The sequence below is a fragment of the Eublepharis macularius genome, chromosome 8 (genome assembly GCF_028583425.1).
Source record: "Eublepharis macularius isolate TG4126 chromosome 8, MPM_Emac_v1.0, whole genome shotgun sequence".
NCBI classification, from domain to species: Eukaryota; Metazoa; Chordata; class Lepidosauria; order Squamata; family Eublepharidae; genus Eublepharis; species Eublepharis macularius.
In genome coordinates this window covers 103,431,616-103,453,280 of record NC_072797.1, presented here as the reverse complement: position 1 = coordinate 103,453,280, position 21,665 = coordinate 103,431,616, and the positions used below count along the sequence as shown (strand labels likewise).

At 39.5% G+C, this 21,665-nt stretch overlaps 1 protein-coding gene across 2 annotated transcripts in view; it reads left to right on the top strand.

The window, feature by feature from the left end:
- Positions 1-86: 86 nt before the first annotated feature.
- SPATA6L (spermatogenesis associated 6 like) overlaps positions 87-21,665 on the top strand; it is a 34,135-nt gene continuing 12,556 nt past the window's right edge. Inside the window, exons 1-8 of one of the 2 annotated variants that reach the window (XM_054987097.1) lie at positions 87-253; positions 2,142-2,279; positions 3,120-3,168; positions 3,785-3,826; positions 12,052-12,176; positions 15,544-15,621; positions 17,896-18,186; positions 19,789-19,900. In XM_054987097.1, the coding sequence (XP_054843072.1) occupies positions 2,250-2,279; positions 3,120-3,168; positions 3,785-3,826; positions 12,052-12,176; positions 15,544-15,621; positions 17,896-18,186; positions 19,789-19,900 (727 nt within the window). In that variant the 5' untranslated portion in view covers positions 87-253; positions 2,142-2,249. Of the gene's footprint in view, positions 254-999; positions 1,088-2,141; positions 2,280-3,119; positions 3,169-3,784; positions 3,827-12,051; positions 12,177-15,543; positions 15,622-17,895; positions 18,187-19,788; positions 19,901-21,665 lie in introns of those variants that run through there. The other variant, XM_054987096.1, reaches the window with a different exon arrangement.

Sequence of the window (21,665 nt, the reverse complement as noted above, 5' to 3'; positions counted from 1 at the left end):
GCTAAGCGACTAGAAGGCTTTGTTGCGCCTGCGTGGCGGAGCTGCCGGACTCGCCTGGGTTCCTCAAGGCCTTTCGTTCTGACGAGGCTTTCGAGAGAGCAGATATTGGGATAGACAAGAAATCCGATTATTCATTGAAATGATGGTTTATTAAAGAGAAATGCTTCTTAGTGAATGTTGTTAATGTTGAGGCACGTAGGTAGGAGCAACGCGATAGTAGGCGCTGAACAGAACAGCTCATACTTTGAATAAGGTAGACAGCTTTTTTTCTTGGCTGGGCTCCTGTGACTTTATCAGCTGAACTGGCAAGCAGAAAGTCACTAGGGTGACTTTTTCGCGACATGCAGATTCAGTGACGGGAAAAGCCCCACCTGCGAAATCTCTGCTTTCCACACTCGAGTGAAAGGCGTAGGAATCCTCCAAACACCCGCTTGACAACTCCAGGCACGGGTCTCGCGTGCTCGAATATCTCCTGCCTTACTGAGCCTTCTCTTACCTTCTGCGCATTTACAGTTTGGATGTCTTCTTTGATTAGAAATGACATCCATGAAAGCATGTTCGGCTCTGAGGATTCATTCCATTTTGCTTACAGTGGAAGTTATCGGCCGCATCTGACTTTTGAAACTTCATACCTTGGGACTCTAGTGGGTCTGTAAGGAGCTATTGGACCCGGATCATGCTCCCCGCATCTAGTGCTTTTCTGTGACTGGCTATTCTCGTTTCCTAGCAAAAGATACCGCATCCAACAATGTATCCAAGTTCTAAGGCTAAATCGAATTAAACCGCCACCTCAAATGCCAGGGCTCCCTTGCACCCCCCCCCCCCCGAATGATCATTCTGGTCGAACAGAGCCCTGCGCGCGATGCCTGCAAGCGCCGGCGGGACCGGCGCTCATTGGCGGTGCCCGTAAGGACGCCCCGCCCTTCGGCTCCCTCCCGCTCTAGAAACGTTGGAACGTTGGCGTCCCCATGGTAACGCGACGCTTCCCCCTCGAACAGGGGCGCTGAGAGGGCGCTCAGTCACACTCTGGGCCTGGCCGCGGGTGGGGATGCCGCTGAAGGTAGTGGTGGAGCTGCAGATCCATGCGGTGAGAGGGGCAGCCGGGGAGGGGAGGGAGAATCCCAAACAGGTAACCGGAATGTCTGGCCTTCAACACACGTTCTCTTCACGTGTCTCTTCAGTGCCCAGATTGTAACTCCCCCTGCACTTGATTGACCTGGTGGTATAAAAGTGTAGGTAATTTCCAAAAAGAGTCGTACCAGAGCTGAAACCTACCTAAAAGCAACATCTGGAGAGACTCAGAATCCTTGCCGTTCCCCATCCAAATGTGCAGGTAGTTCTTGGCACTCTGTATATACCCGGAGGCACTCTTGGAAGGTTGCAGACCAACTGGCAAAGGCAGCCTTTGATCACACATATAGATCTCTGAAGATATGCAGTGCCTCATAAGATTTGTGCTGATGTTGTGGGCAGAAGTAGATATTAGTTTGTCCAAGCATCACTGATAGAGAATAACAACAACAACAATAATAGCAACAACATTCAATTTATATACTGCCCCTCAGGACAACTTAATGCCCACTCAGAGTGGTTTACAAAGTATGCCATTATTGTATGCCACAACAAAGTATGCAACAACAAAACACCCTGTGAGGTGGGTGGGGCTGAGAGAGTTCCAGAGAACTGTGACTAGCCCGAGGTCACCCAGCTGGCTTCAAGTGGAGGAGTGGGGAATCAAACCCTGCTCTCTAGATTAGAGTCCCACACTCTTAACCACTACACCAAACTGGTAGATCGAGAAATGTGGCTGTTTGGTTCCCTGCAGAATGACATCACAATACATAGCAGTCAGAGAGGAGTCCCTAAAGATGTTATCTGATGGCTTTTCCTGTTACTATCGAGTGCTTTATAACATATACTGGCAGAGTGAGTGTATGAATGATTCTGAACTCTGTGATGGTTATAATTCTCCTGTCTCAGTACGTCTATTAATTTTTTTTTTCTGAGATCATCTAAGTGTCTTATATAATAAATGAATATGTTTTGCAATAGGTGGCAAGTGGGAATAGCTATGTGATTCCTTACCCCAGCCACCCCACTCCTTTCTAACAACTGTAATCTCCCCATTCTTCTCTTCTTAGGTCTCCTGTCCTGGGGTATATTTGACAGAGAAGAATGATGTTTATCTCACTGTTTGCATCCTGGGTCAGAGCAAGGAGACTGATTGCCTTCCTCCCATTTTCCCCCTCATGTTTCATGAGAAAATGTGGTTTGAGAAGGTAATCTAAGATGATTAAAGATTAAAATCTGGATTTTTCTTTGAACACTGTCCCTGTTCAGCTGGCTCAGGCCGAAGTTCCAGTGTTTTGTTTGCAACACTGACTTGCCAGATGCCCTTGAGCAATTGAAAAGCCTGAAATAGAGGCAGCAACTTTGTGTAGACATGCATTTTTACAAGGAATAAATGTCAGAAGAGGGGAGAGTTTTGAATATTTTGTTTACATTTTTCAAAGGCAAATTGCAAACAATGTTACTATGAGTTTTGCTGAAAGCAGTGGCTAAATATTTCAACTCAAGAGTTACAAGACAGACGATGCTCTAAAACTCAAAAAGGACATTAACATTGCAGTCTTAAGTAGAGTTACATTTGTCCCACTGACTTTAATTGTTTTAAAAGAGTGTAACTGTTTTAAAATGTACTAAGAACATTTGCTATGGACTTATCTGATCATGGCCTTTGTTTTGGCTTGTGGAAACAATGTATTTTTATTTTGAGAGGGACATCAGATTGCTAATTTACAAGTACAAGGGGCTTTGTGGAGGAAGTAAATTCTTTTTTCTGGGATATTATCATTCCAAAATAAGAGTATTTCTTAATGCCAGTGCACTGAAAAGGACAGGATAGCTTGGTGTCTGAAAATATCTATTTTTTAAAATTGAGTTGCAAGTTATATTCCTCCAATATCTCAAAAAGGCACCTAGACTGTAGCTTTGGTAATATGTATATTTGTTTCAATTTAATCAATTAAAAGAAAAGCAGTTACTCAGTGAGGAGTTCCATTGGATGGTCTAATTGTTTTATTATTACATTCTTTCTCTCTCCCCCCCCCACTTTGTAGGTATTTGAAAAAGCTACAAATCCTGTTACTGTAGTGGAACTGCTAGAAAGTAAGTCTCTAAAATGTGTTCCTTATATATGTTCTATGATTGTCTCAAATATGTACTAGTATATTCTATGAATTTTTCTTCATTAGCTTTCTGTTGTGCTTAAGAGAAAAGTTCTTGCATTGTGTGTGGTTTGTGGGTCATTCAGGAGGCCTTCTTCTATCCCTTTGCAGTTGAGCATTTGTGATCAATAATAAAAGGGCAAGGAATCCAGTTTTATCTAAATATTTATTTTATTTTATTAATTATTTTATTTAAGTCATTTATAGTCCGCCTTTCTCACTGAGACTCAAGGAAATTACACAGTATGAGATGAGTACAGTCAATATCAGGAACATTTCAGTAAACAATATAGCTTAGGTATCTTTATTAATTTTGCCCACCAAAATGGCCTGACATTTTTCGGTGACCTTGGCTTTGAAAAAAAGGAAATACAGGGCTTGCAGGTAGAGAGGGGTAAAGAAAGCAAAAGTCTCTGTTTTCTGACTCTTGGCCAAATTAAGATTTTGTATGAGGTTGGTCCTGGAAACCTAGCCATCCTTGTACTGAAAATATAGTTTAAAAGCAAAATACCCTTTCATCTATCATGAATAAAATTGGTCATTCATCTCATTCACAGGAAATGTGACGAAATTTCGGTTATCTGAACTGATACCTACAGGTAAATGGGGCAGATAATATTAAAAACTGCCATGAACTTGATCATGAAGGGGTGAATGACTTATGATGATGTTGGGACTTTATTCTCCTAATATTCCTATTTCTCCCATGAATATTGGTTATCAGTTATGAGGGGGAGGCAAGAATTCGTGGTAGCAAACGTAGCTGGTTATGTGTATCTGAATGTGTGTATGGCTTTTTGTTAACTGAACACAGGGTGGCAGAATAAGCCTTCAAGTCCTTTGGTAACTGTTGTGCATCACAACGCAAGAAAATTGTTGGCAGTCTAAAAAGGAAAGTTCCTCCAAGCAAAAGATAGGACGAAAATTACAAACAGCTGGCAAAGCCACTTATAATGAGAAAAAGAATGGTGGGATTTATTTACCATTTTCAGGCATTTAAAAGGAGGCCTGAAAGGAGAGAAGCATTGCTTTCTTTAGTAGTTCAAACTACCCTTGGAGAACTCAGAGGTTCGTTGGAAGCTTCAGACATACAAACCTCTTTACGTTTTCCCCACTATTATTAATCTTCTCTGCAACATGCAGACACAAAAGAGTGTTAGTATGTCCTACTGTGTGCTCTCAGTTAATTCAGAGGAGTAAGGCTTGGGTAGATGTCAGTATGAATTGACTGTGTATGCCAAAAACATATCCCAGAATTCTTTGTAATGCACTGGACTTACAAGGCACACTATTATATATCTATTCTGCCTTCCTTCAAGAATCTCAGCAATGTTTTCATGTTTTATCGTTACAACAACCCTGTGAGGTAGGTATAGCTGAAAAATACTGACCAGTCCAAGATCACTTTTTGAGTTTAATGTCTGAGTAGGGATTTGAACCCAGCTTTCTCTGGTCAAAGTCCAGTATTCAATTTACTATAATACACTAGTTTGCGGGCCTCTCATCAGTCAAGTCATTGTGGAAAGGGTTCCTTAAAAGTAGAAAGTATGAACAGTTACAGGCTTACATTATGCACTAAGGACATGACAAAAATCTAGAGGTTAAAATTAAGTAGATAAAAACACTGATTGGAATATTCCAGATATTAATAGCAGTTCAGAAATCGAAAGTTGCTTAGGAAAGTTGTGGAGCCACCATTTAAGAGCAATATGCAGTCAGTAAGTAGTAGCTTTCAGATAATTGGGAAATGTCCTTCTATGATTCTTGTTAATCATCAATGTAAATAATCTTTTATTTTGCCAGGTTTTTAAATTTTTATTTATTGAATTAGTCCAAACTCAAATATATTCTTATACATTTGCATTATTCCCCTACTCCATGGCAGTACCTTCTGATTTAGCCACTAGTCTGATCAAAGATATCTTGTAAGATTATTCAAATTTCCCAACTATTAATTGATCTAACAGTAGAAACTCAGTAAACGATACAAGAATATTGTTTGGCTACTGCCCGTACTATCTATATAAATAAGAGTATAGAAATGCTTTATTAGAGTTGTATTTCAATCACAGAATTTGCTTTTCTGAAATTCAGCAGGGTAGGTCTTATCAAACATCTTAAGTACACCTTTTAAAAAATAAAGAATGGGGTGTTTAGTCCTCAGGGATATATTAAAAAACTGAGAGTTCGCAGCTGATTTTGTGCTAAAGGTAACTTAGAAGAGTTTGGATAGTTGTTTTAAGATATGGGAATTAAAGCTCTATTGTTCTGTTTTTGTAGAGATCAATATGCAAAATGATTCCAAGGACTCCTGTATCACACTACGTGTACATCTTTGATTTTCATAGTGTTGGTCATATATAAGTATTCCATAAATTGTTCTCAAGAAACAAATCGATGATGATGATAAATGCAGTGTTACTACTATATATCCCCTGATGCCACATATTTTTGAAAATTCCGCACAAATCAACTGGGCAGTTTGGCACTGATATCTTTTCAAGTCATTCTTATCTCAAAATAGAATGGGGGATTTGTGATTACTGGACTGAGAAGTAAAGATGGCATCACATTCTACTTTTGTTATGCCAAGCCAAGTGTTCTCCTGCAGAAGAAAGCATAAACGGACTCTTCTTCACTTCTGTTTTTTAATTACAGACATTAATCACCACCAGAGCAGCCAAGGCCATTGGAAATAGCTTATCCCGTCATTTGATTTCAAAGATCCAAAGGAGTTAGCCGTGTTAGTCTGTAGCAGCAAAATCAAAAAGAGTCCAGTAGCACCTTTAAGACTAACCAATTTTATTGTAGCATAAGCTTTCGAGAATCAAGTTCTCTTCGTCAGATGCATGGTACAGAAACTGGTCAAATATAGAAGAGGAAGGGAGGAGAGAGAAGATGCAGTTAGGGGGGGAGAGAGGGAGGGTGCAATCAAAACATTCCTTTGCTAGTAAATGTAAACATCTCCTTTTGGTGTCCTTTTGGGGTCAGTAGGCTTGAGTGAGGCTTCAAGGGAGTTTGCCCTGTTAGTCTGCAGCAGTAAAATAGCTAGACCATCCAATTCCTATGTAGTATAAGCCTTCGATAACCACAGCTCTCCCCGTCAGATGCATCTGGCAAAGAGAACTGTGGTCCCCGAAAGCCCACGCCAGGCGCCACTGGGCTCCCCCAGACCAGGTGGATGTTAAAATGGACTGTTAAAAGAAATGAAAGTAAAATACCGATGGGAAATACCAGAGGGACTGACATTTGAATTTGGCGGAGCAAGAAAGAGCATCAGATCTGGTCAGGAGATGGAGGATTTTATTAGTAAAAATGAAAAGGACTTACCAAAACCCACAAAGGCTTGATCATGGAGTGTAAAGTTCTATCTAGGAATGTAAATGGACTAAACTCACCCTGTAAACGTAAGGTTATTTTCCACTGGCTTGTAAAACAGAAATGTAAAATTGTATGCCTACAAGAGACACATATTAGAAAGCAAGATGTAAAATATTTGAAAATGGCAAAGTTGGGAAAAGAGTTTGTAGCTGCCTCCAAACAGAAAAAGAGGGGTGTTGTATTGTATATAAAGGAGGAACTACAGCCTAAAGTGGTGTTAAGTGATGCAGAAGCTCGATACTTGGCGGTGGAAATAATTTGGAATTCAAAAAAGACATTGGTGATTGGAATTTATGCGCCTAATGGTGCAAAGGAAAAATTTTTTATGGACTTACAAAAACAGTTAGATGAATTGTCTTATGATCAAATAATATTGGCAGGCGATTTTAACAGAGTTACGAACTTGGAGGAGGATAAGAAATCTAAGACTACACAAAAGAAAAGAGGACTACTACCAAAGTCATTTTTTGCAATCACGAAACAGGAAAGTTTAGAGGATGTATGGAGGAGACAGTACCCCAAGAGTAGACAATATACATATTATTCTGCAAGACATTTTACACTATCAAGAATTGACATGATCTGGGCCTCCAAAGAACTGCTGCTTTGGACTAAAGAGGTGGAAATAATGCCAAAGGTAGGCTCAGATCATAATCCAATTGTGTGGAAATTTGGTAAGAACAGTAAAAGAAGAGGATGGAGAATAAATGAGGACCTGTTACAAATGGAAGAGAATATTGCGTTACTGCGAAGGGATACCAAGTTCTTTTTGCAATGCAACTTGAATAAAGAAGTATCGACAAACAAGATTTGGGACACATATAAGGCCGTGATCAGAGGGATACTAATGGACTTGAATGCAAGAGATAGGAGGAAAAAAGACAAGAAATCATGGAAAAAATTAAAGCCAAAGAGATTCAACTCAAAAAGAGACCAGGCAAAAAGAAAATATATCAGGATATTAAAATATTGCAGGAACAGTTGTCGGCAATGAACAATAAAGAATTGGAGTGGAATTTAAAGAGGATGAATCAGAGGTCGTTTGAGGGAGCAAATAAGCCTGGGAAATATTTGGCATGGCAATTAAAAAAGAGGAAAGAGAAGAAAATTATTAGCACGATACGAGAAGATGATAAGTTATTAAGTGATCAAGTCGACATTAGTAAAGCCTTTTTTAAATTCTACGCAAAGTTATACCAAAAAAAAGAGGTGAACAAAGATTCAATAGCGGATTATTTAGATAAGATGAAATTTCCGACAATCTCAGAAGGATGGAAAGAAAAATTGAATAAGGAGGTGACAGAAGAAGAAATAAAAGAAGCTATTCAATCAACGAAGCTGGGGAAGGCCCCAGGCCCAGACGGATTAACGGCAAAATTTTATAAAACAATGGGCCAAGAACTGGTGCCTCTCCTGAAGGAGGTAATGAATGGTGCTATGCAAGACCAAGAGATTCCTGACACTTGGAAGGAAGCCAACATATCATTGATTCCAAAAGAAGGACAAGACTTGACTAATGTTAAAAATTATAGACCAATTTCATTGTTGAATAATGACTATAAAATATTTGCAAAGCTATTGGCGGAAAGAATTAAAGGATGGATGTCGGAATTTATTGCAGAAGAACAAGCGGGATTTCTACCTAATAGACAAATCAAGGACAATCTGAGAACAGTAATAAATGCTATTGAATATTATGACAAGCATTGCGATAGAGAGGTTGGTTTCTTTTTCGTAGACGCAGAAAAAGCATTTGACAATCTGAACTGGGACTTTATGTTTGCCACTATGGAAAAGCTGCAAATGGGAGAAAAGTTCATACAAGCAGTTAAAAGAATTTATAAAGACCAAAGTGCAGCGATTGTAGTGAATGACGATCAGACAAAAAAACTAAAAATAAACAAAGGTACAAGGCAGGACTGCCCATTGTCTCCATTGTTGTTTATATTGATCTTGGAAATACTGATGATCCAGATACGAGAGGACGATACAATTTGAGGTATAAAGATAAGAGAGTTTACCTACAAGGTCAGAGCATTTGCAGATGATATAATGTTGATTGTAGAGGATCCAATCAACAATATGCCAAAGGTAATAAAGAAGATAAAGGAATTTGGAGACTTGGCCGGTTTTTTTGTAAACAAAAAGAAGTCGACGATACTATGTAAAAATATGACTAAACAGAAACAACAAGAATTGATGGAATTAAGGGACTGCGAGGTAACAAACAAAGTAAAATATTTGGGAATTGAATTAACTGCAAAAAACATAGACTTATTTAAGAATAACTATGAGAAGCTGTGGATACAAATAGAGAGAGACTTGATAAAATGGAACAAGTTGAATCTATCATGGTTGGGCAGAATTGCGACAATAAAAATGAATGTGTTACCTCATGTGATGTTTCTGTTACAAACGATTCCGATTATCCGAGACTCTAAACAATTTGAAAAATGGCAAAGAAAAATTTTAAACTTTGTGTGGGCAGGCAAGAAACCACGTGTTAAAATGAAAGTGTTACAGGATGCGAAAGAAAGAGGTGGCTTGCAAATGCCCAACTTAAGACTGTATTATGAAGCAATTTGTTTGACATGGATAAAGGATTGGATAACGTTGAAAAATCGCAAACTTCTGGCATTGGAAGGCTATAAGAAAATATTTGGATGGCATGCATACCTATGGTACGATAAAATAAAAGCGGACTCTCTGTTTCTGCATCATTATATCAGAAGAAGCCTCTTCACAGTTTGGAAGAAATATGAGATGTATCTGGAAGATCAAATCCCCTCTTGGGTGGTCCCGTATGAAGTAATAGACCCGAGAACTGTCGTTAACGAACAGCAATGTTTAACTTACAAGGAGATAACACAAATACAACAGTTAACGTTAAAAATAAAATCAGAGGAAGAATTGTCTCCTTGTTATAATTGGTTTCAATACAGACAGATCAGAGATCTTTACAAATCGGACTGTTCAAGAGGAGGAATCAGAATGGAAAACTCAGAATTGGAAGAAGTAATGCTACAAGAAGGCAAGAAACAAATCTCAAAGATTTATAAGATACTTCTAAAATGGTACACTGAAGATGAAACAGTGAAAGTACAGATGGTGAAGTGGGCAATAAACTTTCATAAAGAAATAACGATGGAGTCCTGGGAGCACTTGTGGAAGAATACAATTAAGATTACAACGTGCATGAATATTAAAGAAAATGAGTATAAGATGATATACAGATGGTACCTAACACCAAAAAAAATTGTGCTGGGAAACGCTAATATGTCAGACAAGTGCTGGAAATGTAAAAAGCACGAAAGATCACTATATCATATGTGGTGGACATGTGAAGTAGCTAAACAGTATTGGGGTGAAATAATTGAAGTAATAAATGAGATTTTACAAATACAAATAAATAAGAACCCAGAATTGTTGCTACTGAACTTGGGATGGAGAACGTTCCAGTGCAGCACAGAACATTGTTATTTTACATGACAGCTGCAGCAAGATTATTGTATGCGCAGAAATGGAAAGTGCAAGAAGTACCTACTGTAGAGGACTGGATTTACAAATTGCTGTACATGGCAGAAATGGACAAAATGACAAGAAAACTTAAAGACCAAGACCCAGAACAATTTATGGCAGACTGGGCGAAAATGAAACAATATTTGGAGAAAAAATGGGATGTGAAAGGAGAACTGTGGCAGTTTGAGAACTTTTAAACTATGATACTACAAACAGAAGAGAGAAGTGACTTTACCAATAGAAGAAATGTGTGTTTATATTAATTTAAGCTAGGATTATAGTTAACTGTAGGAGGGGTAGAATATATAACTGATACTTAGAAGTGGGATTGATATACTAGAAAAAGTAATATAGCATACATATAGTAAGGGAAGAGGAAATTATTTAGAGTAATAAATGTTATTAAGTTAGAATATTAACCTAACTATCATTAAGTTTGAATTATGGTTAAGTATAAGATATGAGAAGTATGCTGTTAATTATGGGAAGAAGTATTAGTAAAATTAATTTGATAAGTATGTTATTAATTTTGGGAAGAAATATCAGTAAAACTAATATAGTATGTATAGATTATAGAGTAATTAGGTCTTAGAGTAAGGATTGCTATGCAGGGATGCTTGATTGTTTAATATAGGATATGTTAAGTAATAAAGGGGGCAGAGGGTTGGAAAGCTGTTGGAAGTCAAGAAGGAGGGGGGGAAAGGGTGGGGGTTAGGTTAGATTCAATCAGATAGGGTTTAATTGAAATATTGTTTGAAATTATGCTCACCATTAAAAATTATTATTTTTTTAAAAAAGAGACTTTCGGTTGTTATTGGTGCAGATTCATTCATTCTTTTATTTATGTTTTATTTTACTTCATTTATACCCTGCCTTTCTCTCCACTGGGAACTCAAAGTGGCTTACAGAATTCTCCTCTCATCTATTTTATCCTTACAATAACCATGTGAGGTAGGTTAAGTGACAGTACGTGGCTGGCTCAAAGTTACTCAACAAGCTTCCATGGCAGAGTTGGGATTTGAACCTCGGTGTCCCAGATCCTAGTCTGACACTCTGACCACTGCACAACACTGGCACACTTGCACTAGTTTCTGAGGTTCCTGTGAGCCACAGTATGCTAATGGAATTGGGTAGGACGCATTTATTGCATTAATCTTTGAGGGAGTGTTGTGATAGTCTTTGGTAGCCCTGAGGTGTTACTCCCCACTCAAAGGTAGGGGGAAGAGAGTGTTGGCCCAATAGTGCCAAAGGCAAGTGTATAAGTAGCAGTAAAAATGTGATTGAGAGACATTAACAGTGCCATCCTAAACAGAGTTAATCAGTAGGCCTGGAAGTATGTAACTCTGTTTAGGATGGCACTGTTAGACAGTCATTACATTTTGACTTATATTACAGTTCAAAGAGACATTGGAGACATTGTTGGAGCCAAAGGTGCCACCTCCTTTCTTGAACTGAAGGCCGTCTTTGGTTCCAACTCATTGTATATAGTTTTGCCTGAAAATAGCAGTTAGGTGGGCTGCAGCCATTCAAGATGTACACTTCTTAATATAAAATATGTACAACTGGACACCGTCAAAGGTAGGAAGTTTTATTGAACATCTGGTGGTGTGTAAGCCCTCAAAGCTACCACTACTCTTGATCTTTTAGTCCTTAGGGGTGCCAAAATATTTCTTATTGTAGTAATGCAAAGAAACTGTTCAAATACCTTGTGCAATTGAAGTGGTAGTTCACCTCAGTGACAACGAATATCCAAGGGAAGATCTTTTTAATGTCCTCTGTTACGGTTGTTAGGTACCACAAGATTCAGAAAAGTGTATATATGTGACAGAATTTTGTTACATTTTCCTTTTATATGGAAAATATAAAGAGCTTGTGTGCTCCATTGAGAATCCTGGGCACAGCTAATATGTCTTTTGTCTTTTAGAGGGAGAAGAACTAGCATTTTATGAAGCAAATACTCGAGATTTTCTATTTCCAGAGCCCAAATTGACTCCTGTGTATCCTGGTGTGGAAAGAGAGTTACTGATGAAAACACATCCATCTTTCCCAGTAAGTTGTTGCAGATTGCTGGGCCAACATTCAAGACAGAAGGGTTGTCTTGGTGCCTTGGTCTTGTTCATGGTGGAGCTATTATCAATATTTGTAAATAAATATTTGTCTTTTAATTCTTTTGTATTTCAATTAAATTTGCTTATTGGCATATAAAAATTGCTAAAATAAAAGCCAGTCCAACCATTAAAACCATAAAACTCATTCAGAAAATAGCATTAGAACAATTACAGAAAACCGAGTAAACGGAAAAAAAATTGTTAATTCGCGCAAATCATAAAAGCCCTTTTCTGATGAATAGTTTTGGCATTCCAGCCATGTGTGATTGCCCCAACTATGCACAAGGTTACCAATGTGCACAACTTTCTTTTTGTGTGAATGGGTAAAGTGTATTGTCCATGCGTGTATAGCTTCCATATGTGTGAATATGTTCCAGCAAAAATCTGAGGTTCCGTTATTAGTTGTATTCTTGAGTACAAAGTCAAAACAAGAGAGGTACTGTCCTTGCAATAGGGCTTTCTAGTCTTACTTAACCACAGTGTCAGAAGGAATCTGCTTACAAGGAACAACTTTTGCCTTCTGTGTGACAGGTCAACTCCAATAAATGCTCATACATAGGTCTTTTAGAATAGGGGTAATAGAAATTCCCTAACAGGAAGGAAGGTAGAACAGAGCCTCACTTGCTTATCTGACGAGAAAGCTTATATGCAAGGAGATTTGTCTTAAAACCCTAACCCATTTAGGGTTTTAAAGGTAATGGCTGGTGCTGGGTCTTGGACCTGGAAGTTAACCTGTGCAGTCACACCAGTGGTGTAATACATGCTATATTTTCAACAGCTGGCAATTGCCAGGCTTTGGATTTCTGCAGGTGAGGTGTGCAACTGACTTATCTGTTCCTGTTACCAAATGTAGGATTCTCCTTTATGCATTGATGTGAAAGCAGATGGAGTGCCTTGTGCTAACATAGTTACAAGCCCAGCAAAGGCAATCCTATGACTAGAGGTCAGAGATCTCCTCTACATCCACTCACATCTTGCCTTTTCCATCCTCGACTGGTGACTGCTGTGAAATGCCAAAGGTGGTGGTGATTTTTTGTGGGAACAGTTTTATCTTTTCCTATTTGCTTGCACCATGGCTGATCTGAACTTAGCAGGTTAATGGTAAACTATTTTATTGAGCTGCAAGGAATTTAATTTTTAACACAAGCTTGAATCAGTTTTCAAGCTAGAGATGAGTGCCAAAGAATTTGCATACTTGTTTAGAAGAGAGAGAAACCAGAGATCTACTAACTAGTGGCTGCTTGTTTTCTTCTCTCATGGTTTCTCAATTAGCAGAGGCAAATACTATTCTTGTCACCTTTCCAAGGACTTGCTAATAGGGTTGTGCACTTCAAAAGTTAGTATTTTAATTTCAGTTTGGGCTTTTCTGCAGCATATGGGTTTTTTTTGTTATGTCAGAATTTTTTTGGGTGGGGGTGTCATTTTAAGAATTATTTTTGGTAGAATTTTTGAGTTCAAGAATTTCAGCTCCTGAAAATGATATCCTTTAAAAAAAAACCCTCCCTGAAATTAAAATGGAAAGTTTAAAAGTGCCTTCTTTATTATCCCTTCCACTATCCTGTCTATTTTTTAATTGGGAAGGCAGCAACCATAAGACTTACTCTTGATTGGGTCTGCATTCGGCCGCTGGTCCTTCTCCCAGCAGAGTCCATTTGGACCGGGCAGATGGTGGGGAATGGTTGCCGGGCCTTCCTGCAAGGTTTGGGCCAGTGTGGTGGGAAGTGGTTCTGGAAGGTTTTGTGAGACTCCGGGAGGCTCCAGAGCTTTGCAAAGTTTTTTGAAGCCTTCTGGAGCCTCACCTAGCCTTCTGGAACCACCCATGATTCTTGCAGCAATGGCTCAAGCCTCACAGGAATGCAGGTAAGCGTGGCAATCAGTTTCTGCCAGCTGCCATGGCCTGTGGGGGAGGAGCTGCCATGAGAAGGGCCAGCTGCTGCAACACAATCCCAGCAAGCTAAGTCCTATGGCTGCCTCCTTCCCTGTACAATTTAAAAAATGGAAAGGCCGGGTGTGTGTGGGGAGGGGGGGGGGTAGCTGGACTATACCTCTTCCCTTTAAAAGTATGCTAGCTTGGCCCTCCCTTACACCCCCCTAAACACTCCTGAAATTTTTGGATATAATTTGGGGGGAGGGGGGTTATTTGTTTGGCTATATCTGAGCCAAGCAAAATGGCTAATTTTGGGTATATTTTCAGCTCAAGTGTATCTGGACGTACACCCCTACTTGCCAGCTCAGCTTTACTATAAAGGCTGGTAAAGACACAGCAGGGATCCTTCATAGGTCTTTCTATATTTCTGTGTTGAAATACATATTGACATATATATATCGTCTCTTATAAGTACACAGATAGTTCTGTTTATAAAATAAATGACTATTTGTATTGGAAAATATATTTACATGGGACATTTTCTTTTATCCTGTGTCAGTTTTTATTTAAAGTCATTTTGAAGTTTACTCAGACTAAGTCTTATTCTCCCAGATAAATATGCACAAGATTGAAGATACCATCTTGGTGCTATGCATACTTTTGTGAAAGATAAGGCTTTTACTTAAGAATGAAGTCTGTTGGACATGAAGGGAATTTCTTGCCAAGTAATCATGCGTAGGATTGCACACTACAACTTAAAATTCTCACACACACAACTAGCTGAGGCTGTGATCTTAAGCACCTTTGCTTGGAAGTACACAATAAAATATTTTTGCAATTAAGCCAAACTCTTACACAACTTAGTTCAGTTCAGTCCTCAGCAGTTGACAAAGTGATTTTTGAAAGAATTGTATTATAGACATGTGCAATTCAATTTTCTTTTATTATAGAGGAATATTTTAAAGTAATTTCTGTTCTTGAACCACTATAGTAGCATTTTATTAGATGTATTAGATAAGTCAAGGACAAATTGTAGTACGTTATCAGTACAATCATACGCAGTTTACTTGGCAAATCAGTGGGCTTAGAGTGGAGTAACTCTGTACAGAATTGCACTGTTAAGCATTCTCAGGTTCACTGAAAATCAAAATGGTTTATTAGTTTGTGAATTGGCGTGACTGAAATGTTTATTCCCTAGGTACACATTTCCTGTGATGTTGCTTGGATGTTTACTTTGATATAGCCATTGAATGAATGATTTCAATTGGAGGTATCTCCATCCTAAGCAGAGTTACTTCCTTTTAAGCCCATTGATTTCATTGTGAAAAATACATCTCTTTAGGTTACTGGTCTCAAATCCTGTCATCTTCTATGGTACTTTTGTGTGTGGCTACTCGCTACATTCTTTCAACTCAGTTCTACTTCTTTTCAAACCTTAAAGGGCATTGCGCCAAAATTAGAGTTTTCCACAAGGACAACCATTACTGAACTTCCACTGCTGTCCAGAAGATGGTACCATGTAAGTATATTTCGCTAATTTTGACACAGGTATGGAGGAACATCGTGTGTTGATCAAGTCTAAAACTCTCTGTACCTCATTAAACCAGTGCATTTAGTTTGATACATGTGAAGTACATGACTTGAAGGCCATAGGCCAGATTGCCTCAGCCTGCAAGAATTCAACAACAACAAAGTTTATTAGCCAGAGGCCATCACATTCTTGAAATCAGTTCAAAATTACATGATTGCACATCAGCGAGACACGCGCCATTTTAAAATAAATATTTAAAAGGTACATATTTCAACAATTACCACTTTTAAAATTTACTTATAAAATTGATCAGTCCTAAAAACATAATTATTTGGCAACAATATAAACTTAAAATATCCAGGCAATCATTAAAATTGTAGCTTACTATAATTTACATAATATAAATACCTAAAATTCAAATTACCTTATATTATCAAATTATATCAATACTTATCTAGGATTCTGCACACTAAGCCAGGATTTCCTCCTATTAATGACCATCCAGCCATATTTTGCCACTTGGAGCGTCATTTCCTTATTCCTGTTTGCTAACATGATTGTAATATAGTTTTTTCTCTCTTTCCCCGGAAGACCATCAATTATAGGTTTGATATATATATTTCCCTGATATGATCATATATTTTACACTCAAAGAAAACATGTAATAGGGACTCGACACTCCCATCTCCACAAGGGCAAGAATTCAAATGTAGCACAAGGCTTGACTAGTTAGGGCAACTAAAGTGACCACCAACCAAGGGAGGGCGGCCGGAGGCTACTTACCTCACTCTGCCCTCTCTCAGCAGGCATTTTGCTGCACACTAATATTGTATCCAGGCAGATTTCTTAAATTTTACTTAGCTTATTAACTAACCCAAATAGCTTCTGGTGGGTAGTTGTGTTGGTCTGCAGTAGAACAGCAGGAATTTTGTCCAGTGGCACCTTAGAGACAAACAAGATTTTCAGAGTGTAAGCTTTAGAGAGTCAAAGCTCCCTTCTTCAGACACCAAATCGCCTCTATATCTGAAAGCTATCAGAATTTAATCAGTTTAATGCCTTTAGAATAGGAGCTCATGGGAAAGCGGTTTTTTGTCTTCTGTTCTGTTCTGTTCTGATGAGTGTTCTTTATTACATGCCGTTGGCTCAGCAGTGTTCCTATACAATAAAGTTCTTCCATCATTCTCATATTTATCTGAAATTATATGCAGTCACCTATTCATCACTCAGGCCCCAGGAGCTAGTAACCATCTTTTCATACCTATATACTGATGTAGTAAAAGGTTCTAATCCATCTTTCGACACATATCATACATAATAATGGTTATCCAGATGTGCATGCATTTTCATATGAAAAGATAGATTCATCTTTGTCCTTTTGTTTGTAAAGGCCAACTCAATATGATGTTTCTCTACAAACCAGGTCTGGGTTCCTCCTACCTGCAACATCTTCCTCACTTGGAAAAGCTCTGGAGCTCCATAATTTGCTCTGTTTGGGGGGCTGCACATACCCTAAGACACTTTTTAAAAATCATAGCTTTATCATAAAACTTTAACAAAGATGCATCCAGTCAGTTGCAGGGCTCAGATCCGCAATTATGTGGAGGACAACTTATGAACACAAATCTGCTCTGGATAGAGGCAAAAAATGATTTGGACTGTCAACTGAGGAAGACATTTTAAATTTATTTTTCATGTTTTTAGCAAGATCTGTCTTGTTTGTCCATGGTTTCATTTTCCAGATTTAAGTATCCACAGATTTGGCCATATTGAGAATTAGATATCATGATGGACCTTAGTTTGATCTAATAAGGCAATTCTTATATTCTTTCTCATGTAGTAAAGTCAGGCTCACAATTAATGTGCTGTGGCTGCTTTAACCAGTGCTAGTCTCCATTCTGTTCACTTGATTAACAGGGAGAATTGTGGGACCTGCAGTTTATACAGTTGGCTTCATTCTGTTGAGATGGGAGTGCCCCAGGAAAATGGTACCTGCTTATTCTGGTTCCATTGAAGATGCTATGAGATGAGATATTTATAATGGAGATTTATTGCATTTTTAGTATATTGTATTTCATGATTGTTAAGCCATTTCAGATATTTTGTTGGGAAAGCAAGTTAAAACTTTTGAATAAAATAAATATTTCCCATTCTTTCAGGTGTGAGTTGTGGAGCTAGAAGTACAAGTTATTCACCCTGCCACCTTTATTGTCTTCCATAGCTAGGTCTCCAAACAGCACGTGTCAATATTATTGCATTTTTCAGGACAGAGGTAAAATCAAGTTACGAACGGCTAACTCAGCATCACCTCAGCGAAGGAGCATCTCACCAATACGATGTAGAGCAACTAGGAGGGATAGTATCTCTAAGAGACTTACAAGATCCTTAGGATCCCGTTCTCCATCTCCAAGCCCAACAAAACACTTCCGTGATTTTGGCAGAGGCAGGCAGCAGCAGCAGCAGCAGCAGCAGCAGCAGCAGCTCTCTCCTTTGAGCTTGAGGTCTGTTAAGTTCAAAGCAGAAACAGACCTCAGGCCACCTTTTGTAGTCAGACATGTAAGTCCTGAGAATGCTAGAGAGACAGTAACTTTTAGAAGGTGTTCAGTGCAACAAATATGTATTCTGTTTTTTTTTCTTCTAGTAAAGGGTGGTCAGAATAACCAGGGAAATTCACTGTGCTGTTCTATACAAAGTTACACCTTTCTAAGTCCATTTGACTTCTAAACCTATTGATTCCCCATTATCTTGATGGAACTGTGTGTTATAGGGAGGCTAGGGTGCCTAGCAGAAGACATGCTGAGGTGCAAAAGGCAGACTCCTTCATAGATGGGAACTTTGGTTTCAGTGAAGCCTTCATTATTTAATGAATTTTTCATGACACACAGTTTTGTGTGTCAGCACTAGAGATGGGCACGGTCCGCATTACGATCAAAAAAACCCCACGATAATGGCGATGGCGCAATCGTGACCCGGCGGATCGTGATCGTCCACGGCCAATGATCCAGCGATCGGGAGAGGCCTGGATCATTGCGTTCGGGCTCGGATCAGGGATCCAGACACTCAGGCGCCAGCAATCCCCTGGCAACAGAGCCAGGGGAAAGCCTGAGCTCTGTTTGCCCTCCTTCTATCGCCCTGGAAACCCGAATGGAAGCCCAGCTTTCCTTGATCAGCAGGGCTTCCTTCCAACCACGGAGCAGCAAAGCAGTCACAAGTTGGGAGAAGACAGCCAGGGGAGGGAGGGGGAAGGGGGTGTTCTGTAGCCATGGGCACTCCAATCTCATCCCTGCAAACCCTGATAGGCAGCTCTGATGGCCAAACACAGACCTCCTGTGTTGCTGAATGGGACCTGAGGGGAGGTGGCTTGTCGCCGCCTCCCCGTGCCCGCCAGGCCCGGCGGCCGCCGCCACCACCCACCTTCCCACATAGCTGGGAATACCAGCGTGCCCCACTTTGGCATCCACGATCCACGATCCACAATCCATGGCTCGGGAAGGGGAGATGATCGGTATGGATCGTTAATGCGGGATCGTCGTCGGCACCGATCCACAATCAGCTGAATCGTTAATTTTTTTTGGATAGTGCCCATCTCTAGTCAGCATCCAGTTTGGGAATGGCTGCTATTAATGACTTTATTTGAAAATATATTTTCAATTAATTAAAGGTTTTTAACTAATGTATTGTTTTGCCCTTAAATGCCAGAGAAGACCCATTAGGGAATGCAGAAAGACAATGGAAAATTGTAATTAAAAATACAAGTCGCAAAAAAACAATGAATACTGTGTTCTTGGACCAGCGAGCTGATGGCCTGCCCCCCACCGTGGCCACTGCCACCAGGGCCACCCCATTCCAAAAACTGGGGTAGCATGAGCCAGAGGTACAAGGAAGGAGGACTTGCCACAGTGAAGGACGCTCCCTCCTGGCGTGCCCTCACTATGGGCCCACCTATTTCACCTGCCTGGCCACCCAGCTCGGTCATACACTACCTTCCTCCTTTGAAGGTGGTGCCGGGCCAGCCTAGGGGCCAGACCAAGGCAGGCTGGGGGCATGGCCGTTCCCCATGGCTGTTTCTCATCCCTTCCACTTCACTCCTGGTTTTCATTCAAGTGTAATTTCTGTTGCATTCAGGATTCTACCTTGATACTATTTCTTAACCTTTAGGTAGACCCTTCTAAATCATTTGCTGAACAAACTCCGTCACTGGTACCATATCAATATTCAAGACAAAATGTTGGTTCAGCAAGGAATTCTCACAAATCTCAGTTGAAACGAGGTATGTAAAGATTTACTGTATGTGATGATCCCCAGGACCTTGTTCCTTCTTTTGATCTGTGGATCTAATTCTGTTATCCTTCAGTTTAACATGTTATGTCTTCTGTTCCTCGATTTTTGTAGAAAGCAAGATACTATTTGAGACAAAAGCAAAGTCTACAAATATACCTTGGTATCAAATTCCAGAGGACCAAAATTCAAGTTTCATATCACCTTAAAGACTAACAATATTTTCCAGGGTACAAGCTTGAAGCTCCCTTTGACAGATACAAATAGAAAGAGGAGGAGCTGCATTAAACTCTTGCAGCAAAACCAAAAAGGAATCTCTGTGGCATCTTAAAGATTAACTGTTTTATTCTAGCATAAGCTTTTGCCTACTTCATCAGATATATGAACTAGAGCATTAGTTGGCAGATGTGCGTGTAGGTGTATAGTACAAAGTATGAAATTATGATTAATAATGTAATCATGGAAAGTTCAGTAATCATTCATTGCTGTTATATTTGGTTATAATGCCTTTTCCGTAGTTTTGCTATGCTGATTAACACCTATAATGGCTGTGGGATTCCCAGTATTTGTTCAAGCCTCAGAAAGTGCAATCACTTTTTTTTATTCTGGCTTAGCATTTTCACGTTGGAATTTCTTTTTGAAGTTCTTTTGTTGAAGAATAGTGACTTTTAGGTCAGCAACAGAGAGCTGAAATGTTCTCTCACTGGTTTCATTTCTGTGTCAGATTTTTGTCCATTTTATAGTTTGTGTAGAGATTTGTTTGTGCTCTGTAGAGGGCAGAAGCACATTGAGAACAGATAGTGGCATATATCACACTGGAGATATGTGCGTGAACTGGAGATGATGATGTCTATTTGGACTGCAACACTTTTGGCTGAGTGGATATGGAATGGACAGAGTTAGCATCCGGGTTTCTTGTTTTTTGTGTAAGGTGGCCTATTGCTGCTGGTAAGAAGCTTAGGGGACTGCCTAGAAGTCAGAAATGGTCTCCTGTACAAAGCCTATGAGAAAAAAGTATCACTTGCTAGGATTGCCTGTTGATTATTGAGTGGCCATTGACCATCATGTTGGCCAGTCTGAGCTGGGACCTGCAGGTTACTCCGTTGTTTTCTCTTTGGGACTTGTCTTGTAATTGGCTCTTCTTGAGTACCAGTGCACCCTGTCAATTGGTTTCTTCACTTTGTTGGGTAGGTATTGTAATCTTACGAACTTCTAATCTAAATACTTTTGCTAGAAATTAGAGTCTCTATGCAATAGTTTATTAGGGAAAAAATGCAAGGTGTTACTTAGTTGCGGAGGAAAGTCAGACCTCTTTCTCACAGTGCTCCTAAAGTGGTCATATCACATTCTCAGGCTGCAGCATTCTGTCCTTGGGCAAAAATGCAGTCATTCTCCTTCCCTCCAGCTCATGATTTTGTATGCCATGTGTATATCAGTTTCATAAATGTCAAAGCATACTGTTGGACACAGAAATAAATTTCCCTTTCCAGTGCCTGCACTCTTTTGAAAGCATTGAAGTTTATAGTATTTTACTTGACATTTCAAACAACTTCTGGAGTGACAACTGCAGGTAGCCCTTTGAAGAAACCAATAATAAATGGCATACACAGGGAAGGCTCTTTTACAATAATGTGGTGAACTTTTTTCCATCCCTCCCCCACCCTTTCTTCAGTTCACTGAGGCGGAGTGTTCCACAGCTCCACTTCAGCAATAGGGGGCATATCCCCCATGACGTATTAACAATTTTTTTAAAAAAA